The sequence below is a fragment of the Myotis brandtii genome, unplaced genomic scaffold, assembly GCF_000412655.1.
Source record: "Myotis brandtii unplaced genomic scaffold, ASM41265v1 scaffold456, whole genome shotgun sequence".
Lineage (NCBI taxonomy): Eukaryota > Metazoa > Chordata > Mammalia > Chiroptera > Vespertilionidae > Myotis > Myotis brandtii.
The window spans coordinates 5746605-5765387 of record NW_005367431.1 but is presented as its reverse complement, the minus strand read 5'-3'; the positions used below and the strand labels follow the sequence as shown (position 1 = coordinate 5765387).

General features: G+C 38.2%; 1 protein-coding gene across 6 annotated transcripts in view; it reads right to left on the bottom strand.

Annotated features, from left to right (window-relative positions):
• The window catches only part of HNRNPR (heterogeneous nuclear ribonucleoprotein R), a 36050-nt gene that overhangs the window by 16731 nt on the left and 536 nt on the right, over positions 1 to 18783 (bottom strand). For 2 of the 6 annotated variants that reach the window (XM_014546918.1, XM_005875226.2), the window contains exons 2-5: positions 15775 to 15940; positions 13350 to 13468; positions 12401 to 12508; positions 7566 to 7679 (exon numbers count right to left, since the gene is read on the bottom strand). In XM_014546918.1, coding sequence (XP_014402404.1) covers positions 7566 to 7679; positions 12401 to 12508; positions 13350 to 13468; positions 15775 to 15931 — 498 coding nt within the window. In that variant the 5' untranslated portion in view covers positions 15932 to 15940. Of the gene's footprint in view, positions 1 to 7565; positions 7680 to 12400; positions 12509 to 12616; positions 12775 to 13349; positions 13469 to 15774; positions 15944 to 18783 lie in introns of those variants that run through there. The other 4 variants (XM_005875229.2, XM_005875230.2, XM_005875225.2 and 1 more) reach the window with 3 other exon arrangements.

The following is an 18783-nucleotide window of genomic DNA, read 5'->3' as shown; positions in this document are numbered from 1 at the left end:
TGGTTCCTTCTTATGAAACAAACCTTTCATGAGACATGGAAATGCATATGCATATACCTTGGACTAATGTGCCATGTATTTTTCTAAGTTCTAGGGATATAGTGAACACCAGACAAGGTCTAGGTATTCATGAAGCTTATATTACTGATAGAGATATAAATATAAACAATATTATTTTAGGTGTTAAAGGCTAACAAAAATAAAAGAAAGGAATAAAAATTATGAGGAAGAGACTAGTTTAATTAGAGGGCCTCCTTAAGGAGGTTAAATTTGAATTGAGACCTAAGAGAGAAAATTAAGTAAATAATCTGAGGAAAGAACATTCCAAAATAAGGGAACAAGTACAAAAAGATGGAAGTACAACTGACATGGTTGAAGAACAGCAAATAGGCCAGTTACTAGAATACAACATCGACACAGAAGACAGTATTGAGAATGAGACAACAGGTTAAGTTAAATCATGGTTAAGAGTTTGAATTTTATTCCAATTGTGTTGGGAAGACATCAGAGAGCTTTGAACGGACAAGTGACTAGGTATGACTTATGTTCTAAAAGGAGTATTTGGGTAACTGGGTTGAAAATGGAGTGTACAGAGACACAGGCTGACTGGTCAGGTTAACAGGGCAATCCCACAAAGGGATGATGTGGCTTGGCAAAGTAAAGCTATGAAGGTAGAGAAAATGTAAAAAATAGTGAGTTTCAAATTATATTGAATTCAAATCTACATTTTTAGTTACCTTGAGCAAGTTTCTTAATTAGTGAATCTCAATTTCCCCATCTAGGAGTAACACCAGTAAGAGGGTTCAATTTCCATGTGAGTGGAGAGTTCACAACTTGTTCCTCATTTTATTCCCAGCATTGGACACAGTGGCTGCTCATCTTTGAATAGATGTATGAATGAGCATCTACCTCATACTGTTAACTTCTGCACTAACTGGATAGATCCTATCCCCTTTCCTACTCAAGGACGCATGGATCAGCAACAATTTTATCAATTTCCCCTTTTATAAATGGATCATTTCCATCAGCACACAAATATATTTTAATTTCTTCCTTAAAATTTAAACAAAAATATATCTTGACTATAATACCTTCCAGTTATTGTCCCATTTCTTGCTACCTTTGTAGCTAAATTGCTAAAACAAACAAAACAACAACAACAAAAGCCTGTAAGTTCTTGCTATCTCAAATTCCTCATCTTCCACTCTCTTGAATCTTCTCCTAATCTGGCTTTTACCACCATTCCTGTCAAAGTCAACTAATGATATCCACGTTGCTACAATCAAGTGTCAATTCACAGTCCTCACCTTACCTGGAAAGTTTGATATAATTAACCAACCTTCCTTCTGTGAAAACTTTCTTACTTCTGAGACACCACTCTCTTGGTTCTTCTTACCTCATTGGCTCGCTCTTCTCAGTCCCTTGTTAGTTCCTCCTCATCTCCTCAAACTCTAAATGTTGAAGGGCTGCAGAGATCTGATCTTAGACCTTCTAAGCTACACATGATTTCCTTGGTGACTGCATCCAAACTTATGGTTTCTAAATACCATACAGATGCTTATGTCTCCCCACATTTACAATCTCCAACCAAACTTCTCCCCTGAACACCAGACTCATATAAGCAACAGATCAAACAACAGCTATACTTGGAGGTCTAAGAGATATCTAACTCATAACATACCCAGAATTGAACTACTACCTTTCAATCCTACTAATTTGCTCTTCAATACATCCTTCCTCTCATTTCAATAATGGCAATTCCATCCTTCCAGGTGCTCAGGTAAGAAGCCTTGAAGTCATTCTTGGCTGCTTTCTCTATCCCCATATCCATCCTATCAATAAATAATGTTAGATCTGCCTTCAAAATATCCAGAATCTGACCACTTCAGCTATACCAACCTGCATTATCAACTCTATAAATATTAACAGGGCACAGCACTAAAAAAAAGCTAGTGATAAAAGGTGTCCTAAGATAAGTGGATAGTGTCGGCCTGCAGACTGAAGGGTCCCGGGTTCAATTCCATTCAAGGACATGTACCTTGGTTGTAGGCTCCTCCCCGGCCTGGGCCCTGGTTGGGACGAGTTCAGGAAGCAACCAATCAATGTGTTTCTCTCAAATTGGTATTTCTCTCTGTCTTTCCCTCTCTCTCTCTTCCACTCTCTCTAAAAATCAATGGGAAAATATCCTCAGGTGAGGATTAAGGAAAAACGAAATACACAAGGATGACTGATAATAATTTTGAAATGCATTAAAAAACTTATACTGACAAAGTTCTCATCTATTTTATTGATTTTTAGAGAGGAAGGGAAAGAGAAACATTTTTGTGAGAGAAATATAGGTTAACTGAGGATTGAACCCAAAACCTAGGTATGTGCCCTGACCAGGAATCAAACCCGCAACCTTTTAGTGTATGGGACAACACAAAAACCAACCGAGTCATCTGGCCTAGGCTGAAATGCAATTGTTTAATGTGGCTAGGCTCTCTAGCCTACTCTGGTTAGAGTATTTTTATATTCCAGAATATTTGTATTTGAATATTTTAAAACTGTCCTTAGTAAATTCTGCTTTATATTGTTTCTATTAACATAATGCAATGGTGCTTCATAATTACATTGTTCATCATCCAAATTTTTCCCCTACCCATTACAAATACATGGAAAAGAAAGAGCACATGGAGTGGCACTATGAAAATATATCTGACACACAACTAAGTAAGGAAGCTAAATGTCAGACTATACTACTACTTATGTAACACATGTGCCTATATTTTTAGAAACAGACGGGTTTGCCTCATTAAGCAGACCTAAAATGAAAAATCTGTATTTTCAGCCCTGGCCGGTTTGGCTCAATGGATAGAGTGTTGGCCTGCAGACCGAAGGGTCCTGGGTTCGATTAGGGCACATGCCTGGGTCGCAGGCTTGATCCTCACTAGGGGGCGTGCAAGAGGCAGCAGATCCATGATTCTCTTTCATGGGTGATGTTTCTATCTCTCTCCCTCCCTCTCTGAAATCAATAATAATATGTTAAAAAGAAAAATCTGTATTTTCAGTAAAAGTAATCTAATCACTTTACAGAAAAGATTCAAAAGAATGAGCTCATTGTACTCTATCATTTGAATGTTAGATTTTCCAAGAGAATATTGATTTATTTTAGAAGAAACATCTCCAAACCTGTGATCAACAAAGCACCCAATATTATAAATATTATAAATCACTGGGGGCCAAAAATTCTGGTTTATCTTAGAAATAGGAGGTAGCTTCATTTCGAGGTCAGTTTAGCTTAGAACATTAAAAGAACCTAAAAAGGCTAAAACTAAACAGTATTCAAAAACATGCTCTGGTTGTGTGGCTCTGCTGGTTGGAGTGTCATCCTGTACAACAAAGGGTTGCAAGTTCGATTCCCGGTCAGGGCACAAACCTAGGTTTCGGGTTCTATCCCCAGTCAGGACCCATACAGAAGGCAATGCATTGATCTTTCTCTTTCTCTCTTCCCTTTCCTCTCTAAAATCAATAAAAACAACCCTAGCTGGTTTGGCTCAGTGGATGCAGGGCTGGCCTGTGGACAGAAGAGTCCTGGGTTCGATTCTGGTCAAGGGCACATGCCCAGGTTGCGGGCTCAATCCCCAGTAGGGGCCGTGCAGGAGGCAGCTGATCAATGATTCTTTCTCATTATTGATGTTTCTATCTCTCCCTTCTTCTCTGAAATCAACCAAAATATATAAAAAAAATAACATTTTTAAAAATCAATAAAAACTTTTCCTTGGGTGAGGATTTATTATTATTTATTTATTTATTTATTTTTTGGTTACTCCTCACCCAAGTATATTTTTCCATTGATTTTTAGAGAGAGGGAAAGAAAAGAGAGAAACACATTGATTGATCGCCTCCCACATGAGCCCTGACCAGGGCCCGGGCCTGGAAGGAGCCCGCAACCAAGATAAGTGCCCTTGACCGGAATCAAACCCGGGGCTCTTTGGTCCCCAAGTGGAAATTCTACCACTGAGCCAAACCGGCTAGGGCTCTTGGGTGAGGATTTTTAAAAAAACACAATAAATTAAGCATCACACCTTTTAAAGTTTTTTAAACTCCAATTTTTAATTAACTAAAATGAAATAGAAATGTTTTCCCTTTATTAAATGGTTGGGCTCCCTATGAACTGTTCAGAGTAATCACTCAGTTGTGTGTAAGTTATCCTCCACCCCAATCCAGAACCAATAGAATCTGACAAATACCATAACAATTATTCCTTTACTCACTTGGCATCAAGGCTTGGACAAAACTCTGGCTGTCTATTATCTATCCATCAAATACTTCAACAGTAATAGAGGAAGTCCTTTGAGGATCCGGAAACAATCAACAGAAGCAAAGAGGCAGCTCAACAAAATCTTTTGAGTATCTACTGGAGTTCATTCATTATCCAGTTCCTATTTGCTCTTTTGCAAACACAGCAGCTTTTCTTCATATATAATTCAATTCAGGTGCTACAAAGTCATATACTTTTAGGTCTCTGTCACTGGTTCTGTAATATTTCCATTAGTAAGAAATCAAAGAATTATATCTCAATCTGCCATTTCCTCTGAATTCCTAAATAGAACATCAGTGCTTATGCACTTTAAACAAGTAAGAGTTTATTATATACTAGAGGCCTGATGCATAAAATTCGTGCAAGGGGCTCTGCTCCCGCTGCAGCGGCGGCCGCCTCTGCCTTGGTTCCCCGCCACAGCGGCTTCATCCGGAAGGACATCCGGCCTAATTAGCATATTATGCTTTTATTATTAGAGATAGCCATAATCTCCATGGATATTACATTTTTATCAATGGAAACAAATTAAAACAAAATTTGCTTCCCAAGTTTTACAATACCAGCTGAAGAATATAAAGATATCATAACCAGACTAGGTCTGAGAGCCAAGGCACACTAAAAAATACATTATGAAATGAATACCTATCATTCTTGTATATTTCTCAACGCAGGAAATGCTTAGTAACAATGTCTGTTAATGAGTGCTCATTTATAGGATTAATTTACAGATTTTATCCAAAGATAAAACCTCACAGTCCAATTAGCCCTGGCCAGGTTAGAGCATTGGCTTGAGGACTAAAGGGTTGAGGGTTTGATTTCTGGTCAAGGTCGAGGTTGTAGGCTCCATCGCAGTTGCAGGTTCCATCTCAGCTGCATGTTCCATCCCGGCCCCATCAGGGAGGTAACCAGTCCATGTGAGCTCACATTGATGTCTCTCTCTCTCTCTCTCTCTCTCTCTTCCCCCCTCCTCCCTCCTTTTCACTCTCTCTCTAAAGACCAATGGAAAAAATATCCTTGGGTGAGGATTTTAAAAAAAAAGACCAATTGAAACCAATGTATTAAATCTATATTAAAAACCTACTTTTCTTGCTGCACACCTAAACTAATATAAAATATTGACTGTCAACTGTAATTGAAAAAAAAAACAACACCTTTTTTTCTAATTTTCCAAAACTTTAATTTTGAACAAGTATAGGTCAAATCTCATGAAATCTAAATTTATGGGAGAAATCCAAAATTTTACACTGCCATTTTGTTGTAACAAATTCCTTGACAGGAAGGGTTTAGGCTGGTGATCTCATATAGGGATTTTGCTACAATATCTGCTGTATGTAATGATATCTAACATGTAGGAAAATGCATTTCTCCTATATAAGAGAATGATACATGTTTTACAATTAGCACACCAATTATTTGTTTGTAATTGGACACTCAAAACAGTTTCCTATTAAATTATTCAAAAGCTTTGAGTGAAATCTTAGAGTACTAGTAAAATCCTTATCTATGTAAAGCAAAGATAAAACAAGTCTCCATGAATGAAACCAATCTAATGGGCAAAAAAGTTCATTACTATAATTATGAAATATATACAACCAATTAAATTTACACCAGGCTGTATTGTGTGTTGTGAAAAACATAACAGTATTATATAGACTTAATTTTTATTCCTAAGGATTTTATTCCTAAAAAATATGACTAAGATCAATGTAATATGTAGTTGATAAATACTAACATAGATATCACATGCTGAATGGCATATACTATAGATAACTTTTTCAAGCTATATTCCCCTCTTGGAGGTGTTCCAGGCTGCCTCAAGAACAAAGAAAAGACAAAGAAGCCACTTAACAATTTTATGAGTGACTAAGGTAATAAAAGAACAAAATTTAAAAACCATTAGAAAAAAATACATACACTGTAGAAGTCCAAGTAAGAAAGTTGAACTATATTTCTATATTGTTTAAAAATAAAATATAAATTTGAAAGGGTCTACTACATAAGTAGCGCATTAAAGATAAAGGATACCAAAGGGGTTATGGGAGTACAAAAGTGAAAAAAAGGCCAAATTACTATTTACTTGTACACTATGTTTCAAAGACACTTGCTCCTATAAGGAATGTAGATGGTTGAGTCCCAATTCCAATTCTATCAATAATTATATAACATTAAGTTATTTAGTTTTTTTAAATTTTATTTATTGATTTTTGAGAGAGAAAGAAAGAGAGTAGGAGGGAGAGGGGAGGCAGAGAGGGGGGGAGAGAGGGAGGAAGGGAAGGGGGGGAGGGAAAGAGAGAGGGGGGGCATCAATTCTTTGTTCCACCTCCTCATACATTCATTGGTTGATTCCTATATGCGTCTCAATCAGGAATCAAGCCTGCAACCTTGCTGCATCAGGATGACACTCCAATCAACTGAACTACCCAGCCAGGGGAATAATTTAGGGTTTTTTGTTTTTGTTAATCCTCACCAGAGGATATTTTTTCCATTTTTTTCTCCTTTTAAAGAATTAGCATAAAGCAATATGAAGAAACTTTTAGCAAGGCACAGATGGAGGACAAATTACTTCTTCGGCCGGGACCGGTTTGGCTCAGTGGATAGAGCGTCGGCCTGCGGACAGAAAGGTCCCAGGTTCGATTCCGGTCAAGGGCATGTACCTGGGTTGCGGGCACATCCCCAGTGGGAGATGTGCAGGAGGCAGCTGATCGATGTTTCTCTCCCATCGATGTTTCTAACTATCTATCTCTCTCCCTTCCCCTCTGTAAAAAATCAATAAAATATATTTAAAAAAAAAAATTACTTCTTTGTTCAAGTATAAACAATGTGCTCAACCTTTCCACATCCTTCCCTTGTGCAACCCATTCCCATCAAATCTCTCAGTAAATATTAAATACTGTCTATGTGATGGAGAGAAAAAGGGTCAAGGAGGGAGGACAAACACTGTTCAAAATTAGACATAAAGCAAAACCAAAAACAGAATATAGCAATTATTTCTCCTTAATAACCTCACCCAAGCACCTAAAATGGTGTGTTACTAGTTGCATAGTTTTAGCAACTGGATCCAAGAATTCTACATTCCTTTACAAAGTATTTGGGTATCTAATAGTTACAATTATTTTTGCTTATGAGGGCAGCAAAATACAGATGGATATCCGAAGAAATAATAGCTAACCTTGAAAAGAATCAAGTATTTTTCCTACGTGCACAATAGATAGAATAATCTACAAACTATAAAGATTTTGGCAAACAGCTGAAGAACACTTACTTCTGTTCCAATTCCAGGTTGCATGCCAGAGTACACACTGTCTGGTGGAGGACCACCATACTTCCTCTGTCCTGTGGTTACATCCAGAGTATAACCAGTCCTCTCAAGCAAGGCCTAAAGGTAATTAATTATACATCTGTTTATACTTGAATATTAAATATCACACATAAATCAGTACATTATTTCCCAAAAGGTACTCCAACCTGTTAGACTATGTATTTTATAATTAGGTTAAAAAAAAGAGAGACTAAATTCACATTGGTTCCTCTCATACATGCTGTTCCCACTTTATTTTACTTCTCCTTTCCATACATTTAATGGAAAGTTATAGGCAAATTAAGTCTCTAAGGACTTGCCACTTTTTTGTTACGAGAATAGAAATAGGAGGAAAGGATTATTAAAAATTCTATGTAAGCTGACCTGAGACTACCAATTCGTACTTCATACCACAGTATTTCTCATTTTGCACCCCCTCTACTTCAATTAGACTTCCTTACTTGTTCCCTTTATATACCATACTTATATCCACCAGTGATTCTTTTCAAATAACGTGTTCTCTATCCTTAAAAAAATCAAAAGTCCTGCCCAACTGGTGTGGCTCAGTGGATGAGTGCCAACCTAGGAACCAGGAGCTAACGGTTCGATTCCCAGTCAGGGCACATGCCATGTTGCAGACTCAATTCCCAGTAGGGGACGTGCAGGAGGCAGCCAACCAATGATTCCCTCTCATTATTGATGTTTCCATATCTCTCTCCCTCTCCCTTCCTCTAAAAGTCCTACCACGCAGCTTATCCCATTTACTATTTCTGACATCTTCACTCTTTCTATTGTACTCAAATAATTTAACCTGTTTTATTTGGTCTTTTGTTTTGTATTCCTGTTACACCATAAGCTCTTTAAGAACCAGACAATTTCTCCAGGGTGGTGGACCTTATGGTCCACATGGTCTCCAAGGAATAAGAGCCCCCTGGACTACCAGCCCCAGCAAGAGGAAGAGGCCTTCAGCTGCTGGGGAGCCCTTGCCCCAGATCAATTCCCCAATACACTGAGAATCTCCTGACCACAGTTTCCATCCCAGATCCCCTGAAGAAGGGGAGGGGCTTAGGTAGCCCTACCTTGTTGTACACCATCAATAAAGCTCACTGTACCAAAAAAAAAAAAAAAGAAGAAGAACCAGACAATTTCTCATATAGCATAGATTCAAAATATTTGGCAATTACCAAATGAATATACTCAGGTTTCAAAAAACAAAGGAAACCTCATGTTTCCTAATTCCCAACCTTCCTCACAACATTATATTAGGTATTTAAGGGAAATCATAGGAAAGAAAATAATGCCTGTGCCCTAAAGGTTGTGCTTATATGAAAGGCCTACAGAACAAAGACACAATGAGAAAAAAAGAAATGCAATCAATCTAGAAAGGGGAGTTTTACACTTCATGTGTTTAAAATTATACAATGTCAGGGCAATAAGAGATATTAGACATCAACAAGCTCAGTGGTTTTCAAAAATATCTTTGGAAAAACCCTAGGATACCAGTTTCCTTAGACCTTCCATTCTTTTACCTTTGACTCAAATAGAGCTGCTCTACTTTTAAACATAGAAATACATGAAATATATTACATAATACATGCATAATATGTATATTACATATTTACACATGATGGTACTTGCATAATGTAATATACACATGTTATATATATAAAACATACAACTTATCAAGAGCAAATAGCTTTAGGGAAATAATATAGGCTTATTCAATGAACAGTAGTAAGTTTTAAAAAAACAATTATTACATCAAATCTATATATATAAAAGCCTAAGCAACCACCCGACCAGTAGCTATGATGTGCACTGACCACCAGGGGACAGACGCTCCAACTAGTAGGTTAGCTTGCTGCTGTGGTCTGGCGAATAGGTACTGGGTGAGACAGGCAGGACACGCCTTGGACGAATCCATGCACCGGGCGATTTTGGTCCAATCCCCGCAGGCCAGGCCGAGGGACCCCACTGGTGCACAAATCCAGGCACCGGGCCTCTAGTTTTCACATAATTATTTTTAAAATATTAAGCCTGGCTGGTGTGGCTCAGTTGGCTGAGCTACCAAGAGGTGCTGATTCAAATTCAGGTTGGGACTCATGCCAAGGATGCCAGTTCAATCCCCCGTAGGGGTGTGCATGAGGCAGCCGATCAATGATTCTCTCTCATCATTGATATTCTCTCTTTCTCTCTCTCTCTCCCTCTCCCTTCTTCTCTCTGCAATTAATAAAAATATATTTTTTTAAAAAGAAAAATGGGGTTATGCCCTTTTACAGATGAGGATAAAGAGGTACAAAGGAGCACTTAGGTAAGCTAATTATATGGCAGAAACTACAATTTATATTTCCTACCTACCTAAAACTGTACAAACAACTTCAACATTAAATAACTAAACAACAATATCCATTTGTTTAAGGTTCACTGGTCTTTCACTAAATGCCCTATATTTACCTTTCATAGCAGTTCATCTACTAGTATATAAAATAATAGTAATAGCCCTAACTGGTTTGGCTCAGTGGATAGAGCGTCGGCCTGCAGACTGAAAGGTCCCAGGTTCGATTCCAGTCAAGGGCATGTACCTGGGTTGCAGGCACATCCCCAGTGGGAGATGTGCAGGAGGCAGCTGATCGATGTTTCTCTCTCATCGATGTTTCTAACTCTCTATCCCTCTCCCTTCCTCTCTGTAAAAAAATCAATAAAATATTTAAAAAATAAAATAATAACATAGCCATAGCAAGTTTGGCTCAGTGGATAGAGCATTGGCCTGCAGACTAAAGGTTCCAGTTCAATTCCGGTCAAGGGCACATGCCCAGGTTTCCGGCTTGATTCCCATTAGAGGGCGTGCAGGAGGCAATCGTTCAATGATTCTCGCTCATCGATGTTTCTCTCTCTCTCTCCCTCTCCCCTCCTCTCTGAAATCAATAAAAATATATTTTTAAAAAATGACTCATAGCACTGACCAGTTTGGCTCGGTGGATGGAGTGTCGGCCTGCGGACTCAAGGGTCCCGGGTTCGATTTCGGTCAAGGGCATGTGCCTTTGTTGTGGGCGCATCCCCAGTGGGGAGTGTGCAGGAGGCGGCTGATTGATGTTTCTCTCTCATCGATGTTTCTAGCTCTCTATCCCTCTCCCTTCCTCTCTAAGAAGAATCAATAAAATATATATATATATAAAAAAATGACTCATAGTTATATGTTTTTGCTACATTCCAGGTATTATTCTAAGCAGTTTCAATATCTTAATTCCTTTAATTCTTACAACTCTGTGAGGTAGGCATGATTACTATTCCCAGTTTATAAGTAAACTGAGGTAAATAAAACTCAAAAATGAGAAAAGCAGTTATAAAAACACTTTTACCAAGAGAAAAGAAACAAAGTGTCTCTAGCTGATTTGGCTCAGTGGATAGAGCGTCGGCCTGCTGACTGAAGGGTCCTGGGTTCAATTCTGGTCAACCGTACATGCTCAGGTTTTGGTCTCGATCCCCAGTAGGGGGCGTGCAGGAGGCAGCCAACCGGTGATTCTCTCTCATCAATGATGTTTTTCTCTCTCTCTCCTTCTCCCTTCCTCTCTGAAATCAATAAAAATATATATTTTTTAAAAGAAACAAACAAACAAAGTGCTTGGAAATAAAATGAACCAGAAACATGACTGGATCAATCCAAAAAACTGTTATAGGAAACATCAATAAATATATATCACTCATAGCCCAAAGAACAAGAAATGAGGGAGAGTCTTGAATCAGAGTTCTTCACCAAACATACAATTAATCTTCGCCTCCAAAATTCTTATGTAATTTTCCCTAAGTTATTGCATTTCTAAACACTAATATTTTTAAAAAGTGGAACAGTAATGTCAACCAGCATGGCTCAGCGGTTGAGCACTGACCTATGAACCAGGAGGTCACGGTTCGATTCCCAGTCAAAGCACATGCCTGGGTTGCAAGCTCAATCCCCAATAGGGGGTGAGCAGGAGGCAGCTGATCAATGATTCTCTCTTGTCACTGATGTTTCTATCTCCCTCTCCCTCTCTGAAATCAATAAAAATATATATACTAGGGGCCCGGTGCATGAAATTCGTGCATGGGGAGGGGGGACAGATGGGGAGGAGTGGATCCCTCAGCCTGACCTGCACCCTCTCCAATGTGGGAGCCCTCAGGGGATGTCCTACTGACAGCTTAGGCCTGCTCCCTGTGGTCCTCTGATCTCTGCAGATCTGCCTGCTTGATGCCACCGCAGGCCCTGGTGTCTGCTCTCTGTGGGGGCCTGCTTGCCCTTCGCCGCCGGGGCCACGGGCAAGCAGGGCCCTGCTGTCTGCTCCCCCACAGTCTGCTGTCTGCTCGCTCGCTGCGGAGGACATTCCTGCCCCACCCCCAGCCGCTTGCGCACGCACGCCGGCTCAGAGCGCCTGGGTCCTGGGGATGTTCCCGCCACGCCCCTGGCTGCTCGGCGCCTGTGTGTGTAGGCCCGGAGTGGCCAGAGGCATTCTGGGACCCCGATTGCTCCAGGCCTACAGGCTCAGAGCAACCTGGCTCCCGAGGACACCTGTTCCCGGGATGCAGGCCACTTGGCGCCGGTGCGCCCGCAAGCAGCCGCCCTGCCCCCAGCCGCTCAGCGCCTGTGTATGCAAATTAACTCACCATCTTTGTTGGGTTAATTTGCATGCTCACTCCTGATTGGCTGGTGGGCATCATGAAGTGACAGTCAATTTGCATCTTTCTCTTTTATTAGTGTAGAATATATTTTTTTAAAGTATTCAATCTCATCATTAATTTGATTTCATTACCAAGTCAAGTTTTACCTTGATCTTTGCTTCATCAGGTCCCTTTGTAGACTCTTGCACCTTGCTTCCTTGTTTCTCCCTTTGCCTGTAGGTCTTCATAACTCCACATAAAAATGCACTTTTGTTCTAGAACAGGCAAGTAATTCAATGAAAAAGAATTACCAGGAATCGTTGAAGGGTAAAATACATATGAAATTTAATTTCAGAAGACCAGAATTTAAACAAAATATTTACTCATTTATTCACTCAATAAGTATTTGCTGAGTGGTTACTATGTGCCAGCGAATGGTGCAGAAAACAGCAAGACAGTCTTTCATTTGTTGATATTTAAATGCATCTGGACTATCTTTGCCACATGTTCGAAAACTATTTCTCCCACCTTCATTACTTCCCTTGAAGAAAATAAAACAGGATCAAATGATCCAAAATGTTTAAAATCTGAGCAATGTAAACAATAAAAAACCAGTAACAATTAGCAAACTTTGATTTTAAGTTTTTAAAGTAACTTACTACAAATAAAGGAGAGGAGGGACACTTTTTTACTTTATACTGTTTCTGAAAACTCTTTGCCATAAACAAAAGATTTTTCCTCCCTTAAACTGATTTTTTAAAAGAAGCAAAGGTAGCCTAACTGGCATGGCTTAGTGATTGAGTATCACCTATGAACCAGGAGGTCACGGTTCAATTCTGGGTCAGGGGACATGGCCGGTTTGTAGGCTCCATCCCCACTGTGGAGTGTGCAGACGACAGCCAATCAATCAAATGATTCTCTCTCATCACTGATGTTTCTATCTCTCTCTCCCTTCTTCTCTGAAATCAATTAAAAAAAATAAATAAATAAAAGCAAATAAATAAATAAATAAATAAATAAAGACAAAAAAATACTACTACTCCACAGGAAAAACGTAATAGTAAAATAACTTCAGGTCATTAGTTATTCAAAGACATTTCTGAGTAATAGCCTTACCTGAACATGTGATAAGTCGCTTTCCTTGAACTGTTGTAGTACAGACAGAGCTCCTTCTTCATTAAATTCCCTGAGAGCATCAATTGCTCTTTCATCAAGATCCACATAAGCTACCAATCCTACAAATCAAATTGAAAGGGGGTAACATTATTGCAACAAAAGGGATACTCTAATCTGTGCTATCAATGTTTAATCAAGAACAGTTACATTCAATACTATCACTAACACACTACATTTTCATTTTACTATATGCATATGGGCAGCTATACAAATACTATATAGAAAGGTCAAGAGTTCAAATATGAAAATAAAAGATAAAATGTCAGTAACTACAAACATGAATTTTAATCATGTTTGAAATTATCCTTAGCTTTTCATATAGGGGTGTAAATATATCCCATAAAAAACATAAAAATCTTAACCCCATTTCCCACTGGTCAGAGGTTTAAGTCTTGGAAGTTAAATCTGATGTACACACACACAGATTAAGCATTAATATAACAAATTCTGGTTTATGTTAAGAGTGGTAACAACATACTGTATTTCCCAAGGATCAATCTTCAACTTATATAGACTGTTGTAGTTGTTGCTAACCACACAAGAGGTGGGGGGCAGGGGGAGGGGGATAAGAAAGAACCACTTTTACTAAATAATTTATTCCGCTCTCCAAAAAGTATCAAAGGCTTTTCCTCCTCAGCACCAAAGATAACATGAAACACATTCGTTTATCTAAGCATCTACTTTGCTGCAGTCAGAATGTGGAAAGGCATAATTTTAAACTCTTCTACGAATTCAAGTGCAACTTGATCAGTCAAATCTGAAAGTCGCATTTTAAGGCATTTTTTTTTTCTTCTGAAGTGTCAAGCTGAGATTTAAAAGATGCTGTGGCATTCACAACACTGTCAACAATGACAATTTTTTTCAAATGGCATTAAGGACTTACAAGTAAACTATACAGAAAATATACACTGCATTCTGTATATGTAGTATATTTAACTGCACACAGAACATCCACTAAGTTTCAAATATAATCACTTAAGTCTGTTAAGTGTTATATTTCATCTCCATATATGTATAAGGAATATATTTCATAATTGATCCTATGTAAAATAGAAATATTTGGCAGATTAAAACCCTAAGTCCATATGAACTAATATCAGAAGTGACTCCATTTGGTAAAACCAAAAAGAACTTTATTCCATACAGCAAATATATTTTAAATAAATGTAATGCCACTTGCAAAGGTACCTTTAAAAAATGTTGCCAGGATTTATTTTAAAAGCTCAAAATGAGCAACTCTAAATAATTGGAGTTTCCTTACTTAAATATTCCATATCAACACCCAGAGCCACACCTCAGGACACCCAGCAATCCATTCTATCAATCCAACCCTACACTTAAAACAATCAGCCTTTTATCAATAACAAAGCACTCTGCCAAGAGAGCATCTCTAAGCAGACCACTGCCAATTCTCTATGGCAGAACGTCACAGAAAGTTCCTGAAGACTGATTTTCAAATGGGACCATCACTCAGGAATAATTTTTAGATGTCATTTTAATGTCTGAAATTATCCTTAGCTTTTCATATCTAAAATAAATTTTAAGGACAAAAAAACCCCACACCACTACATGTTACTATGGTACTTAAGACACATTTGTGAGACAATTCAATTCTCTCTCCCAAAATCTGGATAGGCACACAAAACACTGAGGAAGGAAGTTTCCATCCATGGCCCCAAAGGGGGAAGATACGTTTATTTTGAACAACACTCTCTAAGGGTAAATATTTCTCTCCCTCTTTAGAACTTCAAACCACTTACAACCAACCATATTAAGATGTTCAAATTTGCCTAAGTACTTAACCAGGGGACTTCTAGATTTAAAAAAGCAGCTGTTACAAACCAAACACTTCCATATTACTGAGAGATGTGTGTTTCTATTTAATAGAAACGAGACAAGCACAAACTCTCAAGGAATCTGACATTTATTATCATTTCAGACAATACAGTCTAACCAATCCTCTTATTATGCCACCTAATCAGACCTAAGCTGATTTAACAATCACTTTAAGAAGCTAAAAGTAGAAAAGTAAAAGCAAAATGATGACTGATTTTAAATTAAGGGAAAAAGTAAAATTTGATATGCTGAAACATACATTTTACTTGGTGGTAAATCTAAGACAAATTGATGCACTGTTCTGAAACAACTAAGACTGCATATTCAACACTAAGAAGGCTTCAAAATAATGAGATAAGAATATCAAAGTCAAACCCAATATGCCCTCAATGAAGGGAAAGTAACAAACATTCAGCTCTACATAGATCAGAAACAATAAGTATTATTTAACCTTAACAAAATCTATAAAATTCAAAGTGGTTTGCCCTCACTTTCATAACCAGTCAGAAACAAGAAATGCATATTATACCTGTCTGAAATATTTCATCAAGTCTTTCTGCCACCTTCTGTGGGAGGCCTGCCTCTATCAGTGTCTTGTAGTGTTCTGTGTGAGTTACACTGGAAGTATCCATTGGTTCTTCCTCTTCTTTTAACTGTACCGCATTACCATTCACCTGATTAGCCATTTTATTATGCTGCTGGAAAAAATTCAGGAGCTATATTACATTAAGCCAAAAATAACTAGTTTGTAGGACAATGCATGATTTATCTAAACTAATTTGTATACATGCTGCTAATAACCTCTATCAAAATAATATTTTATGCCTTTTGTGATGTATCTGACCTAAATTTGCAATAACAATCCTGTAAAACCATAGAAAATGTACATGGAAGCATTAGATCTTTAAGGAACTTCATGTACACTAGGTTAAATAAAGGCTTACATTTACTTAGGTAAAATCGCTGATTAACAAAAGCAGCTGTTGTGTCCTGACGAGTATATCAACAAATCACCAGAAAATCCTAAAAAGCCCCTCAGCACTCAATTCTTATACCGTTTTTTAAAGTTTGGTTTAAAAACATAATGAACACCCACACACCACTTTAGCAAGGTTTAAGAACATTCAAATTTTCCTAGCTCTACTTCAAATCCAAGATAGTGTGAAATAAATGCCCTGCTGTCTCTGATTCAACACACTGGTAGTTTGGTTTCTCCGCCTCACATAAAACAAAACAAAAAAACACACAACTTGACATTATTTTTTGTTCTAAAATTAATTTGCTATTCCCATTCACAGATTTAAAAGAAAAAATGACCAAGTTTAAAAGCTAAAAGATTGTTTAAGTCCACATAAAATAAAAAGTGAGCTGTAATTGAGGTTGCTTCATATTAAAAAAATCATGAGTACATATTGAATTTTTCACATCAGTAAAATAAAGCTGCAAAAACATAATAAAGAATGGACAACTAATTTCTTCCAAATAATTTCAAAAAACATTACTTCACTAGGATAAACTTAGGTCAGCTGTCTCAGATTAACCTACCCAAATCATTTTGCATATTCAACCTGTATGTAATGTTGAAATGAACCAACTCCCTAAAGAGAGAGATTAAATCGTAAAACCATACAAAGCCAGTCTCTATACTGCCTCAAGACAGAAAATTAGTTTGTGGTGAAATTACAATGTGATGAAGATAATAAGCATCAGAATATAGAAATTGCAACAAATACTGAAATAAAGGGCATGAAGGTGGATCGCAAGAAAAAAACCTACTTTTACTGATGAAACTCAAGATACCTAGTCAACTATAAAGAAAATACAAGTTTCCTAAAAGCACTAAAACTCCTAAGATAACCACACTTCCAGATTGCTTATCAAAGACTATGCAAATGCACCAGGTGCCCGTTTTCTGACTTAAAGCAACTTTTTCATTTCAAAGTCCACTAATACTTAGTTGAAGTTAAAGAAAAAGGGAGGAAGATTGAGAGGAAGGAGGTAATAGATAGTAAGAAAGGGTTACTCTGAAATGAGATAATATCATGACTTCTTATGATTACAGATCATTATTAAGACTTGAGAGACCACTAATGTTTATACAGGCACAGACTTGGTGGTTAAACTCTGGGTTGATAAATGTTTCTCAAGGCAAGCCTCAAATTCTGATGAACTGGCACACTTTTGACCACACAAAATGACTTACAGTGTAAGATGAATACGTTTACTGATTAGTAACAACCTATTTCCATGAAGATGCATCCTAAAGTCCAAAGTCTCTTTGTGAATATATAGTTCTATTTTCCCATGCTCCCCGACCCCCAAATACGACCATAAGATGATCAGAACTCAAACGCTCTCATCAGCATCACAAGACCCTTACAGTATTGCATCTGGAAATACTATTAGTCACAGAAAGCAAGCAAATTTTTAACAGAAAAGTTCAATGAACATCTGTTAAGGTGGCATGTTTTTTAAAGTATATGTAAAGCAAAAAGACAAGCTGCATATTAAGGACAAGACAGAAATATTTATGGCTACTATTTTATTGCAAAGGCTCACTGCAAGTTGATCCAAAAATGGTTGAAATTTCCGACAACAAAAAAAAAAATTGTAAACTTCAACCAAAAAATGTAAAGTAAGTAGGTTCTAGAAAATAAAACCTTTCAGATCACGGAAACACCTTTCTCTTCGAACCAAATACCATGTGCTCATTTAAAAAAAAAAAAAAAAGACTTCTTTAGGTCACAGGAGACCACACCTAAAACTCTTGTCAATTCAACACAATGCCACACAGCCAAATTCTGATGCAGCAAATATACTAATGTTAACTGTAGTCATTTGATCTCAGCATTTTTTGCAAAAAGCAAAAACTTCATTAAGATTTAAAAGGGCTGCTGGGAGATTTGGGAAGTCAGCACTAGCCCCTCCCTGGCTTTTGCTAAACATCTCTGTGCAAATTCTTCACATGAAGAGACGGGTCGTGAAAGAACCAACGAGAGGAAAACTAACGGTTATCTCAGGGTTTAAGAGTCTCAAGCCCTTATCCTGCGACTGACTCATGAGACATACATTCAGCCTCTGGAAGACGGCAGAACCTCAAACAGGCAGCGCGAAAGGACCGGACCTTTCGAGAACCCAGTGGCTGTAAGTTTTAAATGTTGGCAATATGCTCACTGCCGTCTAAGAGAGAACCCCCGTGCCTATGAAGTGCGCCTAAAACATTCTTAGAATTACATATTTCAGGCGCCGCTTGACGCCTAAGTTTCACGGCCCCTAGTAGTCATTTTTTCCTTCAAATCCCGACTCGCATGCAGCATGGGGAGGGGGGAAAGGTTCCCTACACACGTTGGCCTTCGGCGTCCGCTCCCACGAAAGTTTTTTCTCGGCTCAAATAGCCCGGGGTTTGCATCCCGCCCTCTGTCCACCCCACCCCTTCACGCCCGTCCGGACCATCAACACATCCCACTCGTGGCGAGGGCGGCTGGTGAGGGAGCGAGGCGGCTCCGGCAGGGAGAGGCGACGGGGCTGCGGGCGCCTT